This window comes from Folsomia candida, unplaced genomic scaffold (genome assembly GCF_002217175.1).
Source record: "Folsomia candida strain VU population unplaced genomic scaffold, ASM221717v1 Fcan01_Sc001, whole genome shotgun sequence".
Lineage (NCBI taxonomy): Eukaryota > Metazoa > Arthropoda > Collembola > Entomobryomorpha > Isotomidae > Folsomia > Folsomia candida.
The window spans coordinates 7,798,296-7,813,958 of NW_019091193.1; the positions used below are offsets into that span (position 1 = coordinate 7,798,296).

At 34.4% G+C, this 15,663-nt stretch overlaps 4 protein-coding genes and 2 long non-coding RNA genes across 7 annotated transcripts; 4 read left to right on the top strand and 2 right to left on the bottom strand.

The window, feature by feature from the left end:
• Positions 1 to 110: 110 nt before the first annotated feature.
• Positions 111 to 3,478, top strand: LOC110842200. Its single transcript, XR_002547315.2, has 4 exons — positions 111 to 1,657; positions 1,743 to 1,951; positions 2,578 to 2,709; positions 2,781 to 3,478. It is a non-coding gene; the product is annotated as an uncharacterized LOC110842200 (long non-coding RNA).
• A 116-nt stretch (positions 3,479 to 3,594) lies between these two features.
• Positions 3,595 to 4,576, bottom strand: LOC110863545. Of its 2 annotated transcripts, none has more exons than XM_022112893.2 (2): positions 4,473 to 4,576; positions 3,595 to 4,360 (listed from the first exon to the last, which is right to left on the bottom strand). In XM_022112893.2, exon 2 carries the CDS (start codon positions 4,352 to 4,354, stop codon positions 3,728 to 3,730), a length of 627 nt encoding a protein of 208 aa, XP_021968585.1. In that variant the 5' UTR covers positions 4,355 to 4,360; positions 4,473 to 4,576; the 3' UTR covers positions 3,595 to 3,727. The 2 variants fall into 2 exon arrangements, with proteins under 2 accessions (XP_021968585.1, XP_035702346.1); XM_035846453.1 differs by having other exon boundaries at positions 4,446 to 4,534.
• Positions 4,577 to 6,370: 1,794 nt separating this feature from the next.
• On the top strand, positions 6,371 to 7,065 carry LOC110842274. The gene is made up of 2 exons (XR_004833673.1): positions 6,371 to 6,582; positions 6,663 to 7,065. It is a non-coding gene; the product is annotated as an uncharacterized LOC110842274 (long non-coding RNA).
• A 522-nt stretch (positions 7,066 to 7,587) lies between these two features.
• Positions 7,588 to 8,475, top strand: LOC110858235. The gene is made up of 4 exons (XM_022106920.2): positions 7,588 to 7,613; positions 7,672 to 7,735; positions 7,813 to 7,869; positions 7,936 to 8,475. The coding sequence occupies exons 2-4, from the start codon at positions 7,688 to 7,690 to the stop codon at positions 8,338 to 8,340; spliced, it is 510 nt and encodes a 169-aa protein (XP_021962612.1). The 5' UTR covers positions 7,588 to 7,613; positions 7,672 to 7,687; the 3' UTR covers positions 8,341 to 8,475.
• A 196-nt stretch (positions 8,476 to 8,671) lies between these two features.
• Positions 8,672 to 10,179, bottom strand: LOC110858225 (platelet glycoprotein Ib alpha chain). Its single transcript, XM_035846497.1, has 6 exons — positions 9,915 to 10,179; positions 9,734 to 9,841; positions 9,610 to 9,665; positions 9,344 to 9,527; positions 9,121 to 9,261; positions 8,672 to 9,004 (listed from the first exon to the last, which is right to left on the bottom strand). Exons 1-6 carry the CDS (start codon positions 10,020 to 10,022, stop codon positions 8,792 to 8,794), a joined length of 810 nt encoding a protein of 269 aa, XP_035702390.1. The 5' UTR covers positions 10,023 to 10,179; the 3' UTR covers positions 8,672 to 8,791.
• A 2,422-nt stretch (positions 10,180 to 12,601) lies between these two features.
• On the top strand, positions 12,602 to 15,120 carry LOC110856878 (signal transducer and transcription activator). The gene is made up of 6 exons (XM_022105466.2): positions 12,602 to 12,893; positions 12,952 to 13,305; positions 13,384 to 13,731; positions 13,811 to 14,241; positions 14,311 to 14,736; positions 14,810 to 15,120. Exons 1-6 carry the CDS (start codon positions 12,786 to 12,788, stop codon positions 14,946 to 14,948), a joined length of 1,806 nt encoding a protein of 601 aa, XP_021961158.1. The 5' UTR covers positions 12,602 to 12,785; the 3' UTR covers positions 14,949 to 15,120.
• The last annotated feature ends 543 nt before the right edge of the window (positions 15,121 to 15,663 follow it).

Consider the following 15,663-nt stretch of genomic DNA (forward strand, 5'->3'; position numbering starts at 1 on the left):
CACATTTTGCAAATTTTTGAATTAATAGTTAATACAAATAAGTTAATACAAAACAAATAATACAATTTAAATAATTTTTCAATTATGCATTTTCTTGTTTGTTTAAAATTTTGTAATTGTCTACGTAATTTTTTGAGATTATTGAAATTTTGTGAAATTCTGAAACTTTTGAAATGATGATTTTGTCAATGTTATAAATAATTTGCAATTGTGAAAATTATTTCAAGTTTTGAACAAAATCTAAAAGATTATAAATCACGAAATGTACATTCGCTGGATCCAACTATAGATAATCTTGAGGTGGAGAATAGAGTTTTGCTCCTACGCTGTGAATTACTCATTTTTATCGCACTATTGCAAAGTAAAAATCTCCATGGGACGGAAAATTTATCTGTTATCTCAAAGCATAGTGAAAGAAACCAAAGTTTGTATTTCTCTGTCCCGAAGAGATTTGTGCTGTGCAATAATTGCGGAATAATTCATTTGAATCTCACGGTTCTATGATAAATTTCCAATTTCCTTAAATTCTTGTTGTCCGTATAAAAAGGATTTAGAATATTCTGAATAATTTACTTTAATGCCAGCGACGAATTTATTCCTGCAGACTCATATTTTTACATTGATTTTTAATCTGAGCATTTTGTTGGACTTGACAGTTATTTGAAGACAGAACGCTGGTTTCATAAAATCTTTTCAAAATTTTGCATTATGTGATTGCAGAAATCAAAAATGTATATTCGTGGAATTAAATGGGATGGGATTTTCGAAATTGCATTTTCGTGGTACCTAATTTTAGTCCTAGAATTTTTTGAAATTCAAAAGCTGACAAACGACAAATAAATTCTAAAAAATTTTGACGGCAACTATGTAAATACATATGCCACAATACTGAATACAGAGCTAGAAATATGAAACTTACCTATTCTTGTAATTAAATTTTCTATTTCAATTCGGCAAATAAAAAAATATTTGTATGAAAAGGGCGATATATGCATGAACTTTTAATTAACCTCTTGGTATTGTATAGCCAAAATGAATTAAATAATATCGAATATATTGAACTCATGAAAGGGCCCGGTGCCCAAAAACATACCAGGCCCGGTAATTTCATGGTACGGCTCTGGACATAAACGTTTTTGCTTTAATTAGTGAAACACAATTCTACCTTACCTTTTTCAGAATATACTAAAAAGTAGCTAATTTCTTTTTAAAAAATGGTGAAGGTAAAGTGCACGGGCTTATTTGCAAAAATCACACAACCCATCACAGCCGGGGAGGTTTGGAAATGGGGACCAATTCCCTTGGAAGACAGAGAAAGAACACCCTTGAATTTAATCCAGAGGGGAATTGAAGAGAAACTTATTCCGCAAGAGCCAGAATCATTCACTCCATCTAAGTTTGGGGCGAATCTTCAACAATTTTCGAAGGACAGGGAGGAACAGGCCCAATTGTACTCAGAATATGACGTAGACCCAATATAACATAGGACTTACCATGAGAATAAACCAATCAAAATTTCTAGCCAAGAAATTAATGAAGCAATTAAAGAAGAAGAACGATACCGTTCTAACCCTAAGAAGCATCACGAACCGTGTGAAGCTTTGGAAAGTGCGATTTTGGATGCAGAAATTCAAGAATGGTTGAAGAATGGAAACACGTAATTTTTTGTTAATAGAGAAATTAAAATTTCCATTGGCAAAGGAAAGCAGTTTGTACTAAATAAACGGCATACTTTTTTATAGCTTGTTTTTAGGCTCTCAACGACCTTTGAATATCATCATGAACAACGCTTCGTCTAATCGTGGGTATAAAATTACACTGAAGAAGATTTCGGCCCAAATCTATGACATGTTTGTCGACTCTCGGAATTTATACTACTCTCTCGACGACACTTATCAGAAACGCACAGCGATTGGAAAAATTGCGGAGGACAAAATTCTCCGTAAATCAGGTATAAGACGAGGGTATTGTACTTAAGAAATATTTACATATACCGATATGGTTGACCCCATGGGCGGTGATGCGCGTCCATGGCGACAGTTTGGTCGTGGCCCGATATAAATGAGGCCAATTTCGTTGGATGGGTTGGTGCTTACGACACCGGAAGATAACCCTAACCGACATGAGTGCAACCTGGCGCACGACCGGCAACAAGTGTCCCCTTCGCTCTGTACCACGATTCTCTCTGACCGTAGACTGGTCACGCACATAAAAAGAGAACGCAGAGCCATCTTAGTCAGGAAGTTTGGGACCCCGGTGACCTCTGTTGTAGTCCCATGTCACTGGCAAAATAATTCACGATTTTTATACAGTACTCAATGCAGGCAACAGTGCCATGGGTGTAAAAATTTATGGGATATTTTACATTGATCTTACCCCAACAATTCGGTAATTGTGACTTGACTAATGTTTTTAATGGAAGCATTCACAGATATACATATTACATAATTGTTAATTGTTTAGAATTTAATACTCGAACTCGAGTTAGTCAAGCTTATAAAATCGATTACTTTGATTTATACTACATTGAAAATAATATACATGCATATGCCTAAGTGCAGTTTATATGTTTTACAGATTTCTTTACCACTCGGAGATAGACTATGGTAATAACTGTGGTAACGTTGGACTTGAATTGAAGACAAAGGCTTTTTTCCTTGGTGAAAATGAGGAGCGTGAGAACTTTTTGGAATCAACCAAACTTTACAGGTTACTAAACCAAATTTTATAAGTTCTGGAAAGTCTTTCCTCAGAATCTTTATGGTACTTTGAACTTGCAGCTGCAAGCTTAAGGAGATTTACTGCAAAGCATTGCTGTCTGGACTGAACACGGCTGTCATGGCGATAGTTCAAGCAGAAACACGTAGCAGGACACGAAATAATGGTAAAAACTTTGTCATTAAGACTATGCGGTTTTACAATACAGGAGAAATTCCCAAAAGTACAAAAGGTATTTGGACCAAGGAAGAAATTGAGCAAGAGCTGCAATATTTTCAAGAATTTTTGCAAACCGATCAATTCACTCAAGAGACTAGTGACCCAAGAAAGAACTTGTTTGAGATTGTTGGCAAGAAAGTTAGAGGGGGTAAGACTTTGATAATGATACACTAAAATTTGTCAATTACGCCTTTAATGCCCAATGATGCCCAATGATGAAGCTAAACTACTGGCTAAAATTATGTTTAATAAAATAGATTAGTTTATTGCGAAACAAATAATTAACTAACTCGTACTCCACTTACATTTTCGTACAATAGAATGAAACCAATTCAAACTGTACGAATCCAAAAATTATTTTAGTTATGCCTATTTACGTGCAATATGCATAACTCTTTCATAAGTTATGTATGTACCTAGTATATGAATACGAAAAATTTGCGACAAAAGTCCTTACATATTTACCTAAACTAAATATGATCAAGTTAAGTTATAACAATTCATGGTTTAATGATACATATGTATATGTAAATTCTATTCTTGCTAACTATGCATATCGGGACATTAAACATTTTTAAACTATGTAAACTAATGAAAGTGATTTGCGTCACAATAAACAAACTTGATTAGCACATCCCTAAAACTTCTCGACGCTAGTAAACATAAATATTTTATTTATTATAAATATTAAACATAAATATTATAAATTATTTATTTAGTATAAATAGTGTTATACATAAGCACTTTTTACATACATTCCAACTTTTTTATCATAACATAAGGTGTATCTTCATACTTTGAAAGAGTTAACCTGATCATAGCTTGGAGGATTATCGCATCCAGAAACAGATAAGCCCCCGACTGTGGTAACTGTTCTAGTAACCTGACCATGACAACTGTTTCCAAAATCAGTCTCAATTTCCTTCATAAATTGAACAACAATATAAATCCCAATAAAATGGAAGAGGATTGACGTAATACAGAAACCGTAGTTGAATGCGTTCGGACCGAAAGCTATGACAATCATTGTCGACATGGTAAATGTGGTAGTCACATTACGCCAAAATCGAGCTGATGCACTTGCTTTTTTGGCGTCGTCAAACACAACGTGCACAGCTCTAAGGAGGCGCACATCCGCGATAAGCTGAAAAATTATGAAAACTGATGACAAAATAAAAGCAATCCAGAGCAAGAAGGCGGAAAGATTGCGGCCTTCCAGATCAAGGCCTTTCGTGTTCTCGTTGACCACATCTTCGACGTTGATATTATCTGGAAGGCTGTTCCCAAGACTGGACCGTTTCGTTGCAGCGAGTGCGGAACATAGAATCAAAATTGGCTTCCAGATGCTTAAACTGGTCAATAAAAGATCCATGATGGCAACAACTTTTGCCATCCATCGGAATTTAAAGTATCCCATTTTTTACTAGAAAAATATTATAAAATATGAAATATTTAATGATGAAGTGTACTTAAAGAAGTAAGTGTAAATGTACTTAGTAATTAATTACATGTTAACTAAATTCAAGTCGGCCTACCTCTCCGTCCTTACTGAGGTTGTAAAATAAAGTGCATGTACTTCCTGTGAGATCGACTAAAGAACTGAACTCATCGAACTGAATCGATCAAAGTAGGAAGGTGGGGATAAAAAAGAAAATATGGTTGACGTTTCCATAGGTTTCTGATGAAAAGATGAGTCGCACAAACGTCAAGTAGAAAAGGTTGGCATTATCATTTTTATTATTATGCTAATCCGAAGTTAACTCATTGTCACATGTGCAATTATTCATTCCACAATAAGGAATTCATGTGATTTCAACTAATTCCATGGCATCGGATGCGATTATCAAGACAGGCACGGCACAGTAAATTATACACACCCTTTTATTTACGGCTATGGCGAATGAAAAGAACCAATACGTTTGCTGCGTCTGGTTTGAAACATATTTAATTTTGCATGAGAATCAAGTGTGAAAGCAATTCGTGTATAATTTTGACATCTGGGTTGAATTATATAATTTTATTGATTTGAAATAGTTGAGTCAGGTGAGAGAATAAATGTATTTGCGTTTAAATATACTTAAGTTAACAACACAAATGTTATAGCTTAACTATGGCGCAAGTTACCAAAGTAGACACGTAGCTTAAGTGTCATAGAAAACGTTTGCAGCAACAGCAGGATGATATTGTCCCACATTGATAAATTTTTTAAAAAATTTGTTGCTACTGATTTTCCAATTTCGTAGTCCAGAATTACGATGCGATAGGTAGGAACAATTCATCTAAGCATCAATTCAAATTTTAAATTTATTATCTAATAATATACAATTATGGCATACTTACAAACTGGTTGGTTTATACATATGTGGAATGAAATGATAACTTATTCATAGACCATTTAAATCTTTCTTTCCTCAGAATTTACTGAAAATTTATAAATTCATTGCATACTGATTATGACACAAAATATATAAAACTAGAAACCAATTTACTGCGAGTGTTGTGCAAAATGATAAATTATCAAAATGCTACAGAAAAGGAAGAAACCATTTAGCCGATGTATCTCTACGGATTTTAAAACGATTTGTCACCAAACAATATAAAATTGTCTGTTGATTTCTTGATTCTTGTTAATATCCAGCGACAAATTATGGTTTTAATTTTTGGATACTTATTAATTATCAATAGTCAAATTATTCTGTACATATTGTATGTTCCACATAAAACCTTACGTTATGGTCACATGAGTCATTTTTCACGGAGTCAGGGTATTAAAGAAAACTATTTCAAAGTCATTTTAGACAAAATATCTATTAGGGAAACTTAGAATTTAATTTGGTTTTAAATAAGCATAAACACATTTCTAATCCGCAATGGATTTGTGGATAAAAATAAAGTGGATCTATCTATTGCATTGTCTTCAAATTCGCGAAAAATAGCATAGCATTAAGCAAACTATAGATACTAACAGAAATTATAAAGTACGAATACGAGCATATGCATTTAGATATTTAGGTTTTGTAGTCATAATTCATAATTTAGTAATTTTTAATGTCGTTTACATCCAGTAATTAAATTGTGGAAACTTTTCCGAAAAGGATTATGATATACCTATGTATGTCTATGTATGTATGAATGTACATTTTGGGTGACACATCGTTCGCACAATTCGTAAGGTTAGGCACACGCAAAACAGTAAATATTTCTAGTGATGCGTAGCCATAATACCACATAATATCCCACTTAAGGAATATAAATCTCCTAATTATCTCGAGCTAGATGGCTTTTGTTATTCCCTGCCAACTATTAAAGGTAAATGAATCAGACCACATTTACTTTGGGTTTTCACCATCGTTTTCTCATGTACTAGGAAACAAGTTAATCGCATCATGACTCAAATTTAAGAAAGCAAAGGAAACGCTACCAAATATATTTCTTTCGTCTCCGATCTGTAATTCATACTTGGAACTCGTAACGGTGACACGGATGCCTTCTTGCAGGACTGACGAATCCTCAAGCTTTTTCGTCATTCAATATTCGGTATATATAGCATGAATTTGGGGTGGTCAAGCATGAGTCGAGTTCTGGAGGTGATAGTCAAACTTAAAGACTAAGAGTTCCAAATTTAAACAATCTTTCTGAAAATCGGTAAGCTAGGAAAATTAAAGTGCAATAATCTTTAGTGAGAAAGAGAATTTTAATTAATTTCTAAATTTTATTTTTTCAAGTCTACTAGGATCAGCCACAGTATTCAAAATGAGAACATTCGGATTGTTATTTCTTGTTGTATTGGCCATCATTTTGTGCTACATGGTGTGTTTTTCTGAAGCTCAGTTTCCTGGATTTTTCAGACCAACTTTCTACAGACGCCGTGGGAATTTTGGTGGACACCATACGAGGGAAAGCGATTATGATTTTAGAGAGAGGAATAGACAGTATGGATATGCTGCGATTCTCGGGTGAAAACTTTTGACGGGGAGTACAAATTATATGTATTTTGTATTTTTAATGTGATATTTGTTAGTGTTGTACTATAATGAATGATTGAGAATCGAATGCTTGTACGAAAATTATAAAAGTATTTATGCACTTTTGTGTCTAAATGAAATAAAATATAAAAAGTGCACTTCACACAGCCTGAAGGATATGTACATATTTGTATGCATATATTAGTACGTTGCATATAATTAACCCTGCTTCAGTAAGACAACTACTGAAGTTTTATGCAGAATTTTCAACATGTTTGACAACAAGAGAGTATTTTCTAACAGGAAATTTCAAAACATACTATTTGGGTGCATACTAGGAACCCACGTATTACAATAAGCACAGCTTCGCGAATGTTACATGATTATTTCTTACCAGATAAATAAAAACAGCACATTACAAATAGAACAATTGCCACATCACCTGTGTCATGTGTACAAAGGATAATACACGACCTGGAGCATAATATAGCAATTTCTATTTTCCCATTATCAGAACAACTGGTATCTGCAGATCATGACCTGACAATCATTCCGAAGTGGTGTAGAACTTTGTGAATAATAAATCGGAATAAATGCATATTACTTTTGCTAAAATAAGACCCACTACATTTCAATTAGCCCACATATGTAACAGGATTATTAATACGTACAATTTTTGGCAAGCTATTTCCAAACAAACTGCCAATCTAGGTAGGCATCATTATTCTTTGATCAACTACATTCATCCAAGCTTATCACATCTTTCAAGGTTCATTCATCCCAAAATGATTCTGTGTAATAGAGATTCGAAGATAACCGTTCCAATTTTTCTGGTATTTTTAACACGAATTAAAAAATAATAATTGTGCATATTTAGCATTGTATATAAATATGTATTTATGCACGTAAGGTTTCTTTCATAAGTGTTGCGACTTCGATCCCTCTCGATACCACACCTGTTAAAACAGTAAGATACAAAATACTGCAATCCCAAAAAATCCAATTAATGCTCATTAATTGAACCACTTCATAGCAACTTCGCCAAGAAAGTGCTGCAATTGAAGCAATAAATGCAGCCGAGACTCCCTCAGAAACATTGGAAGGAGTTGCAGTTCTTCTTGCCAGTATTTTCAAGGGACTCTCGGACATCCCGGTGAATGCGATCAACGCTGCCAAACCGAAGCCACAGGAGGCACCAGTACAGCAAGTTGTCCCGGTCACAACGGGTCAAAATGTTGCACCCCAAATTCAACCACAAGTAGAACCAGTTCGAATTGCTGCTACTGCTCAAGCAGCAGTTATTACACCATCCACTCCAGCGATAACTTCTGCTGCCCCCACTTCTCCTCCCTCCACCGCCTCGCCTGACGAGGAAGTTACGGAGATTGTGCCTGAAGCCGGTGAAGATGTCGATGAAGATAATGAGGCCAAGATTTAGACCAAAAACTGTGGTGATGTAACAAAAGAAATCTATAATATAAAGTTATCAACAAAATGTGACAACGCAAGTGCTTGTCTGACAAATTTACAATAAAATCAATGAAGACTTTGATATTTAGTCTGCAAAATTAAATACATTTAATCATTTCGATAAATCACATGAATTCTCAGTAAATTGTACGATAAAGGAGCAAAAATACTTATGAATAAATTGCAATCGTATCTATTTAGCTATTTGAGAGACAAATTGCCAGTAAGGAACAATATCGATGAAATAGCATTAATGTTTCTGGTAGGGAAGTAAATTCAGCAGTTTCTTTCGTATCAAGCCCTCTTTTCAAAGTTTTTATTATTCATTAGTGCAAATATAAATGCAAACGAGTATAAGCTACTAGACATTAATTATTTTGTTAATAACCGTAAACGAACAACTGTATCAAATAATAAAGTTACGACATATTCACCCTTTTAACATACTTGTCCATTTCCCCCAAATCACAAGGGTTTTGAAGTAAGGGCGATATGCCTTCAATCAAAGTTCTGGGATAATTTCTGTAGTTAGGACTGCTAGTGGTGGGTGGACGAGGGGTCGGTGTTCCTGGTGGAGGTGTTCCACCCACACACTCAGGTACGTTAAACTGCCAATCACAATCTTCAGTTCTCTATGGGAAGTAAAAATGGTTCCGAGTTCAAGTGTTGTAAAATGTGGTAATGTTTTTCTTCGCGAATTTATGTACATAGTAAAAATTATAAACTGAATTACTTAACAAAACCTTACCGGATTGTAAAACAATGGGGGTGGACATTCCATAAGACACGGACGTCTTCCAGGATCACAAATATAGAAGAAATTACAGACATATGGATGAGCCAAAGGTCCCTCGTAACCTTCTGGGCAAACCCAATTGATTGGATCGTCCTAATTTTAAATTAAGTATTAATTTCTGGAAAGTTATTGTTTCTAATTTTTTAAATTTTAAATGTAAAATCTAAATACGTACCTCTTCCGTTGTGGGCTCTGGTGTTGTAGTTGGTGTGGTTGTAGTTGGGGTGGTAGTTGTTGGTGTGGTCGTTGTTGGCGTGGTCGTTGTTGGGGTGGTGGTGGTGGTGGGTGTGGTTGTTGTCGTTGGTGTGGTTGTCGTAGTTGTAGGACTTGGCAAGGTGAAAATGACGCAAGGAGTCGTACTGTAGTAAAAAAAGTGACCAGAAATATAAGTAAAGCTATTCCATTAATCGATTCAACTAACTCAAATTTTAAAATAAATACCTTTCATGGTTACACACAGTTAGATCCTGATCCCACACAGTTCCTGGGGCACAACACTGGCAAAAAAAATTTAAATTTCATTAATGTGCTACATACATATGTATATTTTGCAAGATTTGCATACCTGCGCCTTGGCAACGCCATTTGTACATTCTAAAAATTTTCTACAGTCCCACGGGTATGGATGATAAGTTGGAACATCGGGTTCCCAAATGGGACAAAGCCCATGAAACTATGGAACAAGACGCAATTTATAAGATACATTAATTTTAACACGCATTTACAAAATTTTTAAACGGAAATACCTCATCTTCTATGATTCCGCACTCTGGGTTTTGTGTCGACTGAGAGAACCCGAATTGCACTAAAGTTATAAAGAGACTCGTGAATATTAAATTTTTGAATTGTTTCATGGTGAGATTTTACGATTGACAATGTGAATACTGCGGTAACGATAATACAAATTTTGTATTGTGGTGAGGAATTGATTGAGGAATTTTCATATCGTTCAGCTCCTTATAAAGATAACCCAACGGTGTCGAGAATGATCAATCATACCAGTCAAGATAATCCTTCTGTAATTGACATTTTTTTAAGGTGTAATAATACCACCAAAATTCTTTGATAAATTGGCAGATCATTTTTATTGTCATCATTTGCGTCAATCGATTGCAAAAAATCCTGAACTTTGGTGATAACTATGGGACCGCCTTATTATAAATATATTTATCATGACAGCAAGCAAAGAATGCACGCTTCAATCAAAGACTCGAATTTGGTTGAAATCAATTGAATGGTAATGATGAATATGAATTTGCAAATGCAAAAATAGGGAGAGGCGTATGCAGCGATTATTTTTACTGAATTATGTGGTTCCAATATATGTAAATAAATTCCAGTGATAATAATAGCTTGCGTAATGAAACTAATTGATAGTGTCATCAATAATCATGATGTAGTCAAGCATTCTGGTTTAATCGAGTGATTTTTTAAACGGAATTCGCTATACAAGGAATTGCGATTGATTTGAAATATTTAGAAAGACCATGGAAAATTATGATTACCTAATATTTATTTACCAACATCAAAAGATGCGGCATTTCGATAATTGACATGATTTTCAAATCAAACCCGACAGAAATTGGAACATAATGTACAGCACAAAGATAATACAACATTGTGGTTAAAAATCATGAAATGCATACAAGATCGATAACGGAGCACTTCGAAGTTGGCCAAGGTTTGTGTAAACTTATTAATTTTTTGTGATAAAACTATCGATATTTGTAACAAATGAGGAAATAATTAGTTTCGAACAGCTTAAATGACAAGTCTGCGGATGTAAGGTTAGTTGGGTGAAATGCCAATGCCACCCGTCCGTTATGCAATAAAGGTTGTAAGTATTCATTTAAAATAAAATAATTATTTTATATCTATAAGTATTATTGTTATTATTATTCGTATCATTATTGTTTAGTCGTACTATGATATTTTTACCGTTTTCCTTGCCATTGGAGGCACAGCCACGTTTTGCACAAATGCATTCGTAAATATAGAGCGAAGGGCCATAGATTGAAAAACACTCATCTGCATTCGATTTTGATTTCGATGTAGTCTCGTCTCAAAATTGAGTTCACATTCATTAAAAAAATTAATTTTAAACTCTCTTCTACAAAAACATATGCAGTTCATTTCCGTACATGTATACCCACATACTTGTAATGTCCGTGATTTATAAATACATAATGGTATGTTATGAGTATTAAATGATTCATTGCTATGAAAAATAAAACCACCCAGTTTTTTAACCATATGCATATTATGGTCATCCAGTTGTTGAAATTGATTATATATATTTCATATTTTGATCCGCACGTGTCTTTTCGAATTCCTACGATCTAAAAAATTTGACAGTCCACTTTAACTACCTAATATTATGATCAAATTAAAATTATACTTTCGTGCAAAAGTTTCATTGTTTCATTGCAAGTTTCATTGCAAAAGTTTCACCGAATGACTCAAAAGAGTCATTCGGTTAAGCTTTACTAATATAGTAAATAATCATGCAGATTGCTATTAGTTTTATTTTACCTACAAATCGACAGACCTGGCATTTTAATAAATAAAAAATTAGCCTGGTAAAAAAGTGGAATCCTCGTGACCTCTTTTCATTTTTTCAATTGAATTTTGAATTATTCTAATATCGTAATTTCTATTTTTACAATGTGCTGGAAGTTCATCAAAACCATTATCCAACGTTTGTATTCACTAATACTGACTGAACAGAGCTACACAGGTTGATCATGTGCATATGTCATACTATGTTTCATACTATGTTTCAATCCAACCCCATACTGAAATAACCGTTGGTAGCTTAAAAAATATTGAGGAACATCTATTATCATATGCATACACAAGTTTTCTACGAAAATCTCGAGTTCCGCGAATTGTTTGGAGTATTACGTTCGGCAAGATAACTTTGTGTTTGTACTTCGTTCATAGACTTTGTACTCACAGAAGCAGTGAAGATATTTGTCATGTATAATTTATAATTTTATTATTAGTAATAAGTATTTATTAATGACCCGTGTTTATTTACAGTACGGTTGATCTAAGTTAATCTAGTTCTAGTTGATCTAAGATAAGCTAGTTCTGATCTATTTTAGATCTATGATGTAAAATATTCAGTAAGGCTTAATAAATGATTCCTCCATAAAATCCAAGTTTCATGTCCATCCTCAACTACGTCATTTTAAACAACTGCATATATATATGTATGCACAGTACATATGCTACATTTATGTAATCTCGTGGTGCTATAGTCAACAAGTAAATAATTTGTCGAGAAGGAATTACTCCATGTAATGAAGGAACAGCAAAGACGTATGTAATGCTAAAATATATGGATGCATTTGGAATACTGAATGAAAGAGATGAATATGTGAATGTATGCAGAATTATCATATAGCGTACAAACTATGCAGGCACACCACTGGCAAATCAAACAATTGTCATCAGCTCATCCACACAACAACTCAAATCGTAAGCGATTGATCGAAAGATGAATCGCTTCAAATTTTTTAGAAGATATTAGTAAATTTAGTAACCCTTTAGTTTGTCAATCGAAAAAAATTTAAATTTTCAACTAATAATCATTCCTGGGACAATTTATCAGTATGGAGAGATTTGTCTTTGTCCAGCAGAAAATTTTAGACGCCGGCCAATCACTTAACAAATTAATATTCGCTGTGTCAAACATACCCGATTTTTTCAACTCTTTTGAAGTAAGTTTTTCAATTCAAAAGGAAATACCTAAGTTATAAATTAACTAAACTATTTTAGTTTGCACTGGCGAAATCAAACTTCTTGGATAATGTGGCAAGTATAATGGGCAACATATACGAACTGAGAAGCAGTACAAGACTAAAGATTGACCTATGGAAATTACACCAGCAGCGTCAAGCAGACGGTGTCCTCACAAACTGGACGGAAGGAATTGTCCCCAATTTAATGGAAATTACACAAGAATTTGAAATGTTGGCCGATTTAATTTCGACGACAAGGTCACAGATTGAAAAGTTTGTTGGAATTGTGGGCGGGCAAGACTCTCGGGGGTCAGACTTGCTAACAGGGCTCAGTTGGTTACTAGCTAATGTTGCAAATGATATGGCAATCGTCGAAGTTCAACCGTGGCAGGTACATAAATTTCATACGGATTTTGAATAATTTTGAAAATTAATTAGGAATAAATAAATCCATTTTTGACATATGCAGCTCATCAAACCCCAACAAAAATTGAAGAGAACTCCTAAATTTACATTATTGCTCAGAAACAACAACATCATCCCTACCCAGCCTGTAAAAGCCACATTGATAAGCTCGACCCAAGCGAGGTCGCTTTTTATGACTCCGACGTGTCCAATTACTCCTGGATTGATATTACTCAACAACGAAGCACAGTTTGTACAGGAAGATAACTCTGGAAGGCTGTGTGCCACATTTTCAAATTTGAAACTGAAATCGATCGTTGGGAGAGTTCAAGGAGGTGGAGATTTAGTGACGAAGGAGAAATATTGTATTTTATTTGAGACTGTGGTTCACTTTAGGGGTGTCAATGTACAAGTAAGACCAGTAAATATTTCAATTTATTGACCAAACATAAGTATATTTGTCTTGCAATTACATACGTCTTGCTTTTTAGATTCGTACGATTAGCCTTCCCATGTCCGTCCAGAGCAACATATCGCAGGACAGAACCGGACTTGCAGTAATTATTTGGGACAATGCGTTCGCCAAAATGGGACGGCTTCCTTTTGAAGTTCCATCCGAAATTGAATGGGTCAAGTTGGCAGACGCAATTTCTAACAAGTTTCTCAGCATGGGGGGACGAAAGTTGAGTGACGACGATTTGCAATTTCTCTTCCGTTTGGCGAACCTTGACCCGGCAGGAAATGGGATGATTAGTTGCAAACAATTTTGCCAAGATTTGCTACCTGAGAGACAATTTTCACTATGGGATTGGATTTATGCTACATTACGACTTATTTCCAAAGATGTCCACATCAGAAAAATGTGGGAGGAAGGACATTTGATGGGATGCATTGAACGGGACAAAGCAGAGGGACTACTCAGGTTAGCTGCGTATTATCTATGGCGCATAATTTAGAGAAATTATGTTAATGTGTTTCTATATCTTTTTAGTCGCTGTGAACCTGGCATGTTCCTTTTACGCTTTAGCGAGTCTGTTCCAGGTGCAATTTCCATCTCGTCAAAACTAGTCGTCAAAAATCAAATCGTAGTCGTGTCAACGGATCCCATGAATTTGAACCAACTCAGAGTGACACCAATACCCAAAGTGGTCATGGAATTGGACGCTCTGAAGTGGATTTATCCTGCAATTCCGAAGAGCAATGTTTTCGAAAATTATAATCCAACTAGTTTTCCAACGAGTACAAGTAAATCAGTGATTCCTTACAAGAAGATCAAGATTATCATTGACACCACTGACGATAATGATGAGCCTGAAATGACTCGACTTGGTTTGTCTACGGGACTTGATAATATTTTGTCCACAGACTTGGAAACTTCTTGGTCACGAGACACGCATTGTGGTATTGGCCCGATTAGGTAAAATGTTTTAGTTTGAGTAAACCGTAGAAATGCAAATTAATTTACAATATACGAATTTGTTGAATTATAGTTTTCAAGAAAATTGTTCTCCTCCAACTTCGCAAGCTCTCCAACTCTTGGAAATAGATGATTCTCTTGCGGCATGCATTTCGAATCACTTGGATATGGAAACTAGTTATGACCTATTGGAGAGCTTTTTAAATTATTGAACGTTATAAAAAAAGACTTGATTAAATAAACGTATTTTTTATCGTAAGTAAGGTTAGCCTAGTAATTTGCTGATATTTGTGCATGTATCAATGTATAAAATAATTCCATGCAAATCCTAATAATTTAGAATTATGGTGCAATTTTTAAATAAATGTAATCAAAGAAATCGTGTCTGGCTTTTAGTTAACGCATCATCGTTACTTATATGTACATATTACTTTATATATTTATTTCATAGTTACATCTGTACATATTTATTACATACTTATTTATTTCTACTCAATCCATCAAATCCTTTGCATAACAACGCATTTCTGCAAGTTCAATGTTAAACCGTAATGTTAGCACTTTTAGATTATAAATTAGTAATTAAACTAAAAAATTAAATCACATAATTAGATGCCTTATCACCTTAAGATTCGTGTAAGCAGGTATTTATGCTTAGCCCTTCCAATTTTTTTCATAAATAGCATGACATGCATGTAAACTATGTAACTTTCCCCAAATTTACAAAGTCCCTTCCCCATCCCGAAATTGGACCAGAATCACCAAAAAAGTTAAAACTGCTGACATTATCTGGAAACCATTAATAAAATACTACAATTTATGCATCCGTAATTTTTTTTACTAAATTCCTTGACATGGAAATTATTCTACTCACCGATGTCAGTAATCGCCTATTGAGTGTAAAGTATAATCCTGGTTCAACTCTTA

Bases quoted from the DNA above. Each gene is read 5' to 3' on its own strand.
- LOC110863545 (XM_022112893.2), bottom strand. From the start codon at position 4,354: ATGGGATACTTTAAATTCCGATGGATGGCAAAAGTTGTTGCCATCATG.
- LOC110858235 (XM_022106920.2), top strand. From the start codon at position 7,688: ATGATTCTGTGTAATAGAGATTCGAAGATAACCGTTCCAATTTTTCTG. The intron at 7,736-7,812 runs GTATTTTTAACA...TATGCACGTAAG, and splicing joins TAACCGTTCCAATTTTTCTG to GTTTCTTTCATAAGTGTTGC. The intron at 7,870-7,935 runs GTAAGATACAAA...ACCACTTCATAG, and splicing joins ATACCACACCTGTTAAAACA to CAACTTCGCCAAGAAAGTGC.
- LOC110858225 (XM_035846497.1), bottom strand. From the start codon at position 10,022: ATGAAACAATTCAAAAATTTAATATTCACGAGTCTCTTTATAACTTTA. The intron at 9,528-9,609 runs GTATTTATTTTA...TTTTTACTACAG, and splicing joins ACTGTGTGTAACCATGAAAG to TACGACTCCTTGCGTCATTT. The intron at 9,262-9,343 runs GTACGTATTTAG...ATTTAAAATTAG, and splicing joins CAGAGCCCACAACGGAAGAG to GACGATCCAATCAATTGGGT.
- LOC110856878 (XM_022105466.2), top strand. From the start codon at position 12,786: ATGGAGAGATTTGTCTTTGTCCAGCAGAAAATTTTAGACGCCGGCCAA. The intron at 14,242-14,310 runs GTTAGCTGCGTA...ATATCTTTTTAG, and splicing joins AAAGCAGAGGGACTACTCAG to TCGCTGTGAACCTGGCATGT. The intron at 14,737-14,809 runs GTAAAATGTTTT...GTTGAATTATAG, and splicing joins TGTGGTATTGGCCCGATTAG to TTTTCAAGAAAATTGTTCTC.